Raw genomic sequence first — 13158 nt, 5'->3', positions numbered from 1 at the left:
AGAAGAATTTACCAGTCCAAGAGTGCCTCACTCCAAGGACATTCTTACTAGTTTTGAAGGCTGAACTAAAATGTCCCTGTTGAAATTGTTTGGAATAAGAAGTCTGATTTATTCAGACTGTATTTTCTTAGCTGCTCTTTCCTCAGGAGAGTGCCCCCCCTTCTACCACTCAAGCTGTGTTTCTCATTTATGTTTAGCTTTGGCTTCAGAAACCAATCTCAAAATATTCAAACTCCTTCCCACAGGAAGGAATTCTGGATGGACAGTAAATTTGGCTCCCCAGTCTTCAGAGGTTATTTTTTTTTTTATTATTGCTACTACTAACACTTAGCACTTTACATCCTCAAAGTGCTTTGAAGGCATATCTGTGTGATTCTGTGCTGAAAAAAGCATCCATTAAAGTAACAACTTCTTACCTAACAGAACCGGTCTTTTGCATGTGTCAGTTCAAATCTGCTTCATTTAGCAATAGTTTACAGTAAATGTTTTCCTGCATTTTCCTCATTAGTTCTGCAGAATCAATTAAGCTCTAAGATAGTGAGAAGAATTCTATTCTTCTTTTATGCATTCTCGCAAAAACCTGCTTTTCTGAATTGCAGCGCTTGCATGGCAAAAAGGAGTCCTCTGCGGAGACTACGGTGTGGTCAGTCGTCTAATCTATTAACTGAGTTCTCCAAATATACAAGCAAGCGAGGTACAAACCCATGTTTTAAGGGACACGTACGGCTTCATTAGCCCGCAAATGAACCTTTGCTCCGCTCTGCCGCACACGAGATAGACACCTCCACCCTCAGGAAGACCTAAGCAAGCACGTTACAAATGGCCAATTATAGGAAGTGAGCCAGAACCAAGATCTAGCGCAGGATCTGACCTGCGGAGCAGCTTTGGAGCACATGCACTTGCACGTGCTTTGTCTCCTCTCACAGACGGGATCCACATAAAGCAGGAGACACTGTCCAGGCTGTCAGAAAGCACCACGCTGATTTACTCACTTGCATCACGTCTCTTCAGCTTCTTCTCTGGATGTCTTACTTATTAGCAATTAGGAAATCAACAGAATAACCTTAAAGCTCGTTAAAACGAATGGTCCTATTGCGTCCAACAGCAGAGCACCTCTCTTACTTGGTCCAAGCATGAAATGCTTTCTTCCTTCCTTCCTTACTGTTGCAGATTTCTCTGCTATCTTCAAGATTTGTAAAAACAGTTTCCAGGACTCGTTGGAAAGATCTAGTAAATACACTAAAATCCACTGGATTTTGCAGCTTACTGTGGTACCAAATCTCAGCAAAGAATTATGCTATAAACTAGGAGATTGCAGAGATAACAACGGTACAATTTCCGTTTCTCCCTAGAACTTGAGGTCTTTCTCCAGACACGTAGACACTGGCCTAACAGCCTCTCGCCATCGGCAGAGCCCCCGCGGACAGCAGCGGCCGCCCAAGTGGGCCTTGACGCTCACAGGAGAGCAGCACGCAGCAACACGTGTCTGCCCACCCCCAGGAGACACTTGACTCAAGCCATAAGAAAAAATTAGTAGAAAAAATTACCCACGCAGCTCACACTCCAGGGAGAGAGGTCTGTCTCCTCAAGCTGAGATTTAGCTAAGATTTCCCTCCCATTTAACAACCCTTCACAGCACAGCTGAAAACCCAACCTGAGGCCACTCTGAACTGATTCCCAAACTCCAGTAAGTGCCCACAGCTGCTCCACGGAGCACACGATTTACAGGGCCTTTGTACGGCTTTCAGTTAACATTGCGATTGCCAGGGTACTGAATGATCTGTGAGAAACACTGAGGCAGGACAGGCATTCACTAGGCCAAAAACCTTTGGAAACTTATGTTTTCTGCTACCAAAAAAAACCCCAAACCACCCTCATTCTTAACATCTCCCCTTCTTCATCAAGTGCTATCATTATGCTATAGCTTATCCCAACTCTTCCCAAAAAGATACTCTACACACAGACATTTTCTAGAATACACAGGTTTTCGATGGCTCGTGGGAATTAGGCTATCCACCAGAAATGACTTTTGGCTACTAGTAGCTGGAAACCTGTTAAACATTGGCAGCAAGCAGCACAAAGTGGGATAAAATCTAAGAGCTAAAGGGTTTTTGCTCCAGAAGCAAGAAGTATGAAACAGCTTAATATTTTAAACAGAGATGAGACAGGAACAGGAATACAAATTCCAAATTTTCTTTGAAGAATAGTGAGGTATGTTTGGGGTTTTTTCTAAATCCAGACTTTGAGGCAACCTTGTTTCTGGGTTAGAACTGAAAGATTTATATCCCGACACCACTTACAAAGCATAAGCTGCTGAAATCTTCCGAGAGCAGCTACCCTTGGATGGTTTGGGCCGAAAAGGTTGCAGTGTCGTTCCGGCAGCTGGGCCGGTGTTAGGAGACCGCTGCTGCGCGACATCGAGCTGAGCCCCAGGCTCGGCGCGCCTGGGACCACGCTGCTGCTGGTGGCTGCAGATCCAGATCCGAGCTGGTGGCTTAGCTCAGGCCTTAACCACGCGCTCAGATTTGTGGCCTCGCCCTGACCAGCACCACCGCGATCCCCCGGGCTCTCTCCAGGCTCCGGCAGGGCGGCGTGTCCAGCTGCGGTGGCCGGGAAGCGTGGGACGAGGCTGCGGACCGCCCGGGACTCGCGCCCCTTGGGGTGCTTGGAGGAGGACAGCCGGGAAGGGGCCCCAGCAAGACGAAACGGGAAAAAAAGCCTGACGACCCAAGCGGACCCCTATCCTTCTGCCCACCCGCGGGACGCAGGGCTGCGGCCGGGAGGCAGGGGCACGGGGCGGCACGAGCCCCGCGCGGGGGCTGCCGGCCGCGCCAGGCTGACTCGCCAGCACGGGCTGGGCGTCCCCCGCGGCTCCCGACCGCGGAGCGCGCCCGCGCCGCGGCACAGCTGCGACCCGGGGGCTGGAAATCAGCCTGCTCTTTCTGCTCAAAAACGTCTCTAAACGCTGCTGGTGTCTCCTGAGCGGGAGACTGCTGCAGACGGCCGGTTTTGTGTGGCTCGCTGGGGCACGCAGCAACCGCAGCTGCGCCGGCCGAGGCCCCGGGCTGCAGCGTGCTGCTGCAGCGACGTGCCCGCCGCCCCCCGCTCTCCGCAGCCACGGCTGGCCTGGCCTGCCCCCGGCTTGCAGGAAACCACCACGGCCGGGCTGGGGCTTGCAGCGTTTCCTGCAGCTTGCTGGGAAGCGTCCTCAGGCCAGGACGTCGGGAGTCTGCAGTTGCTGCAAGTTAACAGACACCTCCTGGGACTGACAAAGACGCCTATTTTCAGAGGATCCCACTAGGCTCCCACCTCATCTCTAGGTGCTTTTCTCATCTTTGCCCTCAGCCTCATAAATCTTCTCTATCAGTTGCTAAAAAATAAGAATTAAAAAAAAAAATCAAAAAAGCCGCTGGGCTCGGCAGGCGGGCGCTGGCCACAGAGCAGCTCCCCACGGCGCAGGCTCGCTGCAGCGCCGGCATGCCCGGCCGAGGGCCGGCCACGGGCCCCCACCCCGGGCAGGAGGGTCCCTGCGGTGCTGCCCGGCGCGCAGCAACCAGGCGCGGGACAGCGGCTTCCTCCTTGCTGGGAACAACCCCTAGAAACCAGGTGGGTTCTGGTGACACAACAGCAACGGAGTTTTTCATCTTCACATGAGTGCTAGCAAACTCTAAATGCACCATGTGCTGTAAGAAGCAGAAACTAAGTCTGCTACCAGAACTTTTACTTTATTTTTCATGTAAAAAATAAATTAAGTGCAAATTCCCGGTTTCCTTTCTGTGGCTAATCCTCCGGATTTATCTGCATGGATGTAAGGTTAGAGCACATTTACGTTCATGTTTAGTATTTCTAAATTAGTATAAACCAGCACTTCAAAGTAACTGAGCTCCAATAAAACCCAGTCCTACAGAGACGCCGCAGCATATTTGGACAGTAAGTAGATGCTTTGTCATATTCCCACGTGTATACAAGTTTTTATTTTGGGAACATTTTCTTTCTGGTTTCAAACCATATTTCCATGCCCAAGCATACACACTCTGAAACTGTTTATATAATCTACCCAAGGAGGTTATTTTGTTTAACAGCCCGCTGTAGTGAAACTCACTGGTGGCTCTCTCATCACGGCACCACAAAACACGGCGTCCGATGAACATGCAGGATCTGACACAAAGCCACAAGAGCCAGAAATTCGAGAATTAATGCTGAATTGCATCATTATCCCACGCCACTGTGCCCAAGCTTTTCAGCATATAAAACAAACAGGATTTTCACTGTTTTCTGAGCTGTAGACCCCCAAACTTTTCCCAGGGGAGATGTGGATCCCTGGATAGCAAATTTAAACCTAATGACAACATCTGCTTTCTCTAGGTACTTTCCAGGGATTACGTTTTAGAGGGAGACCACGGGGCTCCAGGTGGGAAAACACCGAAAGGTCCAGGCATCACTGGAAGCCCGAGGTGGCTTTACCAGCTTAACTTTTCTCCAGCTGCGTGTGTTCCCTGCACATTGTATTTCACTTTGCGTTAAACTCGGACCCTCAGATCAGCCCACCCTTGGGCACAGGCGGGGGAAGGCTTGCAGGGACGCCTGGAAATTCGAGCCTGCTTGCCTTTACGCCGCTGCTCCCGCTGCGGGAGCCTCCCGCCGCGGGAGCGGAGCTGAAGCAGCCCGGGAGCCCCAGCCCTGCCGCTGGCGCAGCCGGAGGCAGCTCCGCGGCTCCACCGGCATGGGAAGCGGCGCGGCCGGCGCGGCCGGGGGAACCGCCGCAGCTCTGCCGAAGCCTCGCACGCTGAGCTGCTTCCGCGCGAGCCGGCAGCCGCGCCGCCTTCCGTCCCCGGAGGCCTTCGGATCGACCGGACCATGGGCCGCCGGGCGGACAGGAAACCCACCGGTGCTGAGCAGCTCTGGCAGCCTTCGAGAGACCCATCGCCCCTCGCCTCTCCCGGGGCCTCTCAGCGGTGATCATGCAGCCATGGCTTCATACAGCGCTTCACCTGAACGGCACAGGAACAGCCCACTGTTTGGAGCAAAATCTATTACAAAAACCTCCTTCTGTTGAGGGAAAGCAATCCCAAAGCTCATCCACTCACTCTCATGAAAAAAATAAAAAAGGAAAAAAAGGAGAAAAAAAAAAAGAGGAAAAGATCAAACTAAATCCTGCCTTAATGCATACTCCTCCCCTGAGCCATGGGTGTTAATTCAGCTCCCAGGTGAGCGATTTTACACAGCGTTTGCTGGGAATGATCCCCGCAGCCTGCACCAACCCACTGCCACCGCGTGCTGAGGACGGCTCCCGCGCAGGCTTCCTTCGCGGCTCGGCGCAGCCGCCAGCCGCGCGTAGCTCCAAGCTAACGCTTCCGCCAGAGCGCACAGGCCCTCCCCAGCTCAGCCCACAGTTCACCCTATCCTGCCACGGGGGCGGCCGAGCGGCCACCCGCACCCCACAGGAGTCCGAGGAGCCACTACCTCCACGGACACCTGGACCAAGCCGAGAGCCGCTGCCCCACAAATGCCCCCGCGCGACAGCACCCGCCTCCCCGGGACTGAGCGCCGCTGCGAGCTGCTGTTGCTGCGCTCAGCCCCAGTGTGCCGGACAGAGCAGGGCATCACCCAGACAGAGCTGGGCTTCGCCTGGTCAGAGCAGGGCATTGCCTGGACGGAGCAGGGCATCACCCAGATGGAGCTGGGCTTCGCCTGGTCAGAGCAGGGCATTGCCCGGATGGAGCAGGGCTTCACCTGGTCAGAGCAGGGCATTGCCCGGACGGAGCAGGGCATCACCCAGATGGAGCTGGGCTTCGCCTGGTCAGAGCAGGGCATCACCTGGACAGAGCAGGGCATTGCCCGGATGGAGCAGGGCATCACCCAGACGGAGCTGGGCTTCGCCTGGTCAGAGCAGGGCTTCACCTGGTCAGAGCAGGGCATTGCCCGGATGGAGCAGGGCATCACCCAGACGGAGCTGGGCTTCGCCTGGTCAGAGCAGGGCTTCACCTGGTCAGAGCAGGGCATTCCCCGGACGGAGCAGGGCATCACCCAGATGGAGCTGGGCTTCACCTGGTCAGAGCAGGGCATTGCCCGGACGGAGCAGGGCATCACCCAGATGGAGCTGGGCTTCGCCTGGTCAGAGCAGGGCATTGCCCGGACGGAGCAGGGCATCACCCAGATGGAGCTGGGCTTCGCCTGGTCAGAGCAGGGCATTGCCCGGATGGAGCAGGGCATCACCCAGATGGAGCTGGGCTTCGCCTGGTCAGAGCAGGGCATCACCTGGACAGAGCAGGGCATTGCCCGGACGGAGCAGGGCATCACCCAGACGGAGCTGGGCTTTGCCTGGTCAGAGCAGGGCTTCACCTGGACGGAGCAGGGCATTGCCCGGATGGAACAGGGCTTCGCCTGCCTGGCCCCAGCCCCAGCCCTGTTGCTCGCGCCCGCTCTTCTGCACCAGCAGTTTCGCCCAGGGTAGGTGCTGCAGGAGAGGAGCATTCAATTAGACAGAGCAGCACATGAGGCGGCCATGCAATGATTTCCCTTTCACACAGCATTATGCCCAGCAGCCAGCGTGCTGGGCTATGACCATCAGCCACTTTAGCCTAACACGTATTTGGAAGGAGTTGGGAACCATTAGAAGTTTTCTTCCAGAAGGAGTTTAAAACTCAGCAGCCTAGTCCACAGAAAGCACTCATGACCCACGATCTGGGTAATACTGCAGCACCTCGAAGCTATGTGTAGGCAAAGGAAAACTTGGGAACCCACCAACGGGTTGGAAAAGTGGCGCTTATAGTGGGAAGGCAGCCAGAGGCTTATCTGCACCGCCAACCCGCTGCTCCGGGAACATGTTTTCCTGCTGCGTTCCCAGGCTGGGACACAAAACGTATCAGAATATTTCACTGTCTTGAAGGTGGAAAATGATGTTAGGTTTCTGCAGCACAAAGAAATGCAACATTACAACTCTTCTCTTGACACAGCCACTTGGGGACTTGAAAACGAAAACAGCTTGTTAACTTGTTGGCAATTCTAAAGATTAAGTAAAAGGAAAAAGAAATAATGAAAAGCTCTCCTTCTGGCCAGTGAGAAGGCTTCCCAGCAGGCTTGGTCAGTGTTTTTAGAGAAATATGCCTCAAATAAATGGGAAATGTAGAAATATTAAGCGCGGACGAATATTAATAGTATGCTTCACTTATATCCTGCTGTATTCAACATCAAAGACTCAAAGCAGCTTTACAAGTGTAATCCCTTACTCGGCACGAGCTGGGCTTCCAAACGACGATAACAAATACAGGCAGGGCACGCTGCAGTTCGGGGAGCCGAGGCACCCGGGAGGTGCGCGGCCAGCCCCCACACCGCATCGGGGCAAGCCGCGAAGGCCTTCCTGCAGCTGATCTCGCCACAACGCTAAACCCAGAGGCGGTCTACTGCCTTCAGTAGGGCTGGCAGAGGCCCAGCATTTTGTAGCTTGCTCCTCCAAATGTCTCACACCTCGTCTTAAGTCTAACCGTTCTCATGAACACAGCCGTTCCCTTGTGGAATAAATAGTACATTCCCAGTCCCCTCCACGCACAGGTGAGTTCCTCTGTATGGCAATTAGGGCAGAATTAAGCTAATTAGAAGTGCAGTTCACAAAAACATGCACTGATTTTGTTATTTCCTGTAGGTAATTGCTCTGTGCTGTAAAATCCACTCCTCGTGTGTGCTCCAACACCGTCTTTGGCTCCGGGTCAGCCCAGTCCCAGCCATACTGCTTCTCTGCCACCCTTCCCGCCTACCTGCAGAGCAGAGAGGTGGTGGTGGTCCTTGGAGCGTGCCGCAACATTACAGGCCAGGTCCAAAGATGCAGGGAGACTCTCATTTATGTGCTGAGCAATTTACGTGCCGAGTTATGTGCTGAGTAACTGGGGAATTAGGTTTCTAAATATCTCTCTAGATGTAACATTTGGTATTTCAAATATTAATATGCTAGAGTTGTTATTTTCCCCACTGAACAAAAGTCAGAAAAACATGTATTTTTCAAATGCTCCAGGAGTACTAAAGAAGCTCAGGGGAACTGGGTGCCTTTCTGCCATTGACTTTCAATTAAAATTGGACCATTAGCTCTCTAAATACCTCCCAGAAACCTCAGCCACAATGAGGGCTCTTGGGGGATGCTGCAATCCTGCAAGGTGCTGAGGGTCTGACTCTCGGGGACGCTGAGCTTCAACCAACATCAACAAGAACTGCAGGTGTTTTCCAGTCCTGTAAATACGATCCCTGACTCCTAGTGACTCCTTTGAGAGCTGTGACCGTGCCAAGACTTCAGAGCTGGGCTCCTGGTGTTTAATGCACTGAGCCTTTGTGGAATTAACTCAAAAGCCAGGACAACTACCAGATTTCCTGGCTGTCAGGCAGCTTGTACTTTGCCACCAGGGGAAAGCTATTCAACTTTGCTAGAGCAGGTCTATGAACCAGTGCATTAAGACTACATCTTTTAACACAGCATGGAGATGCCACGCTAAACACCTCGGTTACCATGGCAAACCTTTCTCTCCCTGCCACTGGCACAGCACAGGGAAGCCCAAGCCCAAACGCTCTGTCTTGCCTCTGAAAACAAACAGATGTTTTTACGATTTTTCATGGAGCTGAGTTATGCATCCTTCCCCGAGGAAGAGAAAAATGCAATGTTAGAGCAGCTCCTTTTTCTTTTTCTTTCTTTTTCCCTTTCTCTTTCTCTTTTTCCTTTCTTTTTTCTTTTTCTTTTTAAACAGTGCAGGTCTGTAGTGAAAGGGCAAACAGGCGTCTTTATCTGGCATTAACATTTACGTCCGCTTGGCAACAAATTATGACAATGGCAAACTTTCACCCCGAAGGCAGCCAGACAAGGCAGCCTCTGTGTGCACGTCCCCTGCGCGCAGGGCACCCTCCGCCCGCCGCCGCCGCGGGACGTGGGAAGGGGGGAGCGGGGCCGGGCGCGCTCCGGCCGGGGAGAGCGAGAGAGCCGGAGCGCGAGTCGCCGCGAGTCCACGGGGGACAGGGGCCGCGCGAGCAGACACGGGGGGACGCGACCCGCGCGCGCGGGAGAGCGCGGCGCGCCGGGCCCCGCACCGCTGCGGCGCGGCCCGCGGGAAGGCGGCGCCCCCGCGCCCCGCGCCCTACCTGTATGTTGCGCTTCTCGCAGGCGGGGCCGGTGCCCTGCACCACGCTGTCCAGCACGGCGACGGCGGCGGCGGCGGCGGCGCTGGCGAAGCAGGCGCTGCGCGCCGCGCGGATCGCCTCCTCGATGTCGGCGAAGCGGAAGGCGCAGAGCGCCGAGCGCGGCCGCCCGCCGCCCGCCCGCGCGAAGACGCCGAAGAGGCGCTCGGCGCCGCCGGCCGCCCGCGCCGGGCACACGGACACGAGGCGCGTGAAGCCGCCGGCCGCGCCGCAGCGCAGCCCCAGCTGGATGTAGGACTCGGTGAGCTTCTTGGGCTCGGCGCTGGCGTTGGGCGGCGGCGCGGCGGCGTCGCCCAGGCAGATGCGCGCCAGGAGGCTGTGCGAGGGGCTCTCCTTGTCGCCCGCGTTGGCCTCGCTGTTGAGCGCCAGGTAGGCGTAGGGGCGGCGGGCGGCGGGCGCGGGGCGGCGGGCGCCGCCGTGCAGGAAGGCGCGCACGAAGCTCAGCTTGTGCCGCGCCTTGGCGCCCTGCTTGATCTTGAAGATGTTGTCGTCGGAGGGGTTGATGTCGAAGGTGAAGAGGCGGGCCAGGTCGCCGCGGGCGTTGAGGGCGCGGATGGCGATCTCGGGCGTGTTCTCGAAGCGGTGGTCCTCCAGGCTCTGGTTGCGGGGGAAGAAGGGGCTGCCGAAGCCCGTGTAGGTGGCGGCCACCAGCAGCCGCGTGTCGCCGCCGCGGCGCAGCACCAGCCCCACGGTGGAGGCGTTGGGGTGGTTGGCCGCCACGTTGAGCATGCTGGGGAAGACGGTGACCGGCTCGCCGCCGCCGCCGCCGCCGCCGCCGCCCGGCGGGAACCGCACGGCCACGGCGGAGATGTTGGCCATGCTGCGCAGCTGGCAGAAGCCCTGGTAGATGGAGCCGCAGACCACCAGGACGCCCTGCGCCGGGTCGGGCTGCAGCAGCTTGTTGTAGTTGTTGGTGAGCACCTTGGGGTGCTCGCAGGAGGCCTGCGGCAGCTGCGGCGCGTGGCACAGCGGGTTGTCCAGCACCGGCCCCACCGCCTCCTCCACCTCCAGCGTCAGGTTGGGCCCCGAGAGCTGGTACAGCCGGTTGACGGCCGCCAGGTAGACGCGGGTGCCCGCGCCGTCCAGCGCGAAGTTGTTGGTGGGGGTGGGCGAGAGGAACTTGCGCTGCACCTCCAGCCCGGCGCCCAGCAGCGGCAGCAGCAGCAGCGGCGGCAGCAGCGGCAGCAGCGGCGGCGGCGGCAGCGCGGCGGGGCCCCGCGGCCCCGCGCCCGCCGCCGCCGGAGCCATGGTGCCGCGGCGGGGCCGCCGAGGAGCGCTGCCGCGGAGCCGGCTGCCGCGCGGCGCGGCGCGGAGCGGAGCGGAGCGCAGACGGCGCGGGGGCGGCGCGGGGCGGCGGGGCGCGCTCACGTCCGGGGCGGCCGCGCCTCCGCCCGCCCGCCCGGCCCGCCGCGCCCCCCCGCCGCGCGTTTGGCGTTACTCATCCCTCCTTCTTTAGGGTTCGTCATGTGAATATGATTAAGTTGGAGATATTTCCCGCACCAGGCAGCGGCGCAAAGGCGGCTGCGCCCTGTGCCTTGAGCGCGGCTCCGCTGCTCGCGGATGACGGCGGAGGGCGCGGCGGCCCCTTCCCTCCCCGCTCCGTGCCCAGCGGAGCGGAGCGGGCGGCCCCGGCCCCGCGGCGCGGCCGCCTCCGCCCGCCCCGGCCCCGCCGCCGCCGCGGGCTCCCGCTGGGGGCGGCCGCGACGGGGCGGCGCCGCGGAGCGGGCAACTGCTCCGGCGCCTAAGCGGGGTCCGCCCCGGCCGCCCTAGGGCTCCGGGCCGGCAGCACGGCCGCTCGCCCCCGCTCCTGCCGCTCCCTGGCCGGGCCCTGCGCTCCCCGCGCCGCCGGCCCACTACGGGCTGCTCGGGGCAGGCGGGGAGCCCCGCGGGAGGCCACCGACAAGGCCCGGCCTGGGGCAGCCTCCCGGCGGGAGGGGGGGCAGCCTCCCCGGGATGGGGGGCAGCCTCCCCGGGATGGCGGCAGCCTCACCGGGATGAGGGCAGCCTCCCTGGGATGAGGGGTAGCCTCCCCGGGATGGGGGCAGCCTCCCCGCGGGAGGGGGGGCAGCCTCCCCGGGATGAGGGCAGCCTCCCCGAGATGGGGGCAGCCTCCCCGGGACGGGGCTGCAGCGCGCCCGGCAGCGCGGGCTCCCCGGGCTCCACCCCAGAGCCGGCCCTGCCCGCACCGCCTGCCAAAAGCAGAGCTCACGGTGGGATCGTGCGTCTGCTCTGCCCTCCATCGGCTCTTTTTAACAGTGAGAGAGAGAGAGAGAGGAAAAAAAAAAAAAAAAAAAGGAAAGGAAAAAAGAAAAAAGGAAGTGCTGGAATTCCCAAATTCCACCCGCTGAGCTCTGCGGAGGGAAAAGGCCCCCGAGACAGCGCGGCCTGTGACCCTCCTGCCTTATCGGTGTGGGAAAGCGCTGCCGCGTACGCGAAGGTGTCAGTTTGTCCCGCGCGTGTTCTCCCCCCGCAGCGTACGGGGCGATCCCCGCCCGGGGCGCTCAGCGCTGCCCGCCCCGGCCGCTCCCGCGCTGTCTGCGCGCTCCCGCGGTGTCTGCGCGCTCCCCGGCGGCCGGTGCGGGGAGAGCCGCTACGCACCCGCGGGGCCCGCAGCGGGCTCTCGCCGGGCGTCGCTGTGCCCGTGGGCTGCGCTGGCGCGGAGGGGTGCGAGGAGGCGCGGGGAGGGGGCGCGCAGCGGGGCGCAGCCCCCCGGGCCGCGGCTCACGGAGCCGCCGGCAGCAGCGTGTCCCGGCGGCGGCGGCGGGCGACCGGGCAGCGCCGACGTGCTCCCACGCGTGCCGCCGCGGCGGGCGGGACCCCGAGCCCGGGCGTGGGGACGGGCGCGGGGCCTCCCCTGGCTGCGCCGCAGCCTGCCCGGGTCGCACCCCCCGCCCCGGCTCGGCTTGGGGGGCTCCGAGCGCCTGGCATTCGGGAGAGTAAAAATCCTCTGCCGTTGTCTAACCTCGTTTCTACACCTGCCAATTTTCCTCTCCCCCTTCCTGTCCTCCTCGCCCTCTCCAGAGTGCTAATTAATACATAACCGCTTTGGCCACGCCACGTCCACTGGAAATGTGTGTAGAATTAAAAGTTTTGCTTTTGAGATCTCTAACTCATTGTCTCTGCTAATCATATCCTTAATTAACAGGGATATTAGACTTTTTTTAAAAAAAAAATGTGTGGCTCCTAGTCCTTTTTTTTAACTACAAGTTACCAATTCATAAATCTGATCATGTCTTTAATTGCACAGAAATAAACCCTCATGATCCCAAACCCTTAATCTGCCTATTTTAGGATTTCTTATGGCTGCTTATCCTGATAGTAGAGCATCTTCCATGTGAAATCAGTCTTTTAAGGCATATCAAATTAAGTTCCAGATTACAGTCAGTTAAAAAAAATTAGGCCAAAGAATAGAGAGAAATGTGTGACTTACCCAAAGGTATCCAGAACTGGCTTTGTCAGAAAATTCCCCCAGGAGTTGTGACGCCCATTTCCTATGCTGAGCAGTTATCTACACTGATACAATTAGAGCCAAAATATCTGTGGTACTGAAGGATTATTTGACAAAGATTTTATTATTCTTGTTTTTGTTAGGAAACAATCCTCTGGTAAGATGCTTTGAGGGGAATGTTTCCAGAAATGATTTCCCACCCCTATTATCCAGGCTGTTAGAAGCCTTAGTGAATCTTTCAGAATAATGTTCCTAATGGAGCAGTAGAGGTTTTTAAATCTCTCGCGCACAGATCTCACCATTATTTTGCATTGAGGAAGAAAAAAAAGGTCACAATTAAACCACATGGCTGCTGCAATAGGCAGTCCTCCCCCCACCACAGCCCAAAGCCTTCCCGTTTGCCTCCCTTGCAGGTTTGAAGACAACAGCTTTCCAGGCCTCTCTGTGGGGGAGAGGGGCTGTGCGCATAAGAACTGAAAAACACTTTAATTATTAATAAATATATTTACATGAGAACAGTTTCCCTTTAGGGGAAG

At 57.6% G+C, this 13158-nt stretch overlaps 1 protein-coding gene across 1 annotated transcript in view; it reads right to left on the bottom strand.

Annotated features, from left to right (window-relative positions):
- The window catches only part of PLXND1 (plexin D1), a 92232-nt gene extending 81810 nt beyond the window's left edge, over positions 1-10422 (bottom strand). Inside the window, exon 1 of the mRNA XM_062585481.1 lies at positions 9118-10422. Coding sequence (XP_062441465.1) covers positions 9118-10422 — 1305 coding nt within the window. The remainder of the gene's footprint in view (positions 1-9117) is intronic.
- Positions 10423-13158: the final 2736 nt, after the last annotated feature.

Source organism: Rhea pennata, chromosome 12, assembly GCF_028389875.1.
Source record: "Rhea pennata isolate bPtePen1 chromosome 12, bPtePen1.pri, whole genome shotgun sequence".
NCBI lineage: Eukaryota > Metazoa > Chordata > Aves > Rheiformes > Rheidae > Rhea > Rhea pennata.
The sequence above is the reverse complement of the archived record's forward strand: the minus strand, read 5'-3'. Positions and strand labels throughout refer to the sequence as shown.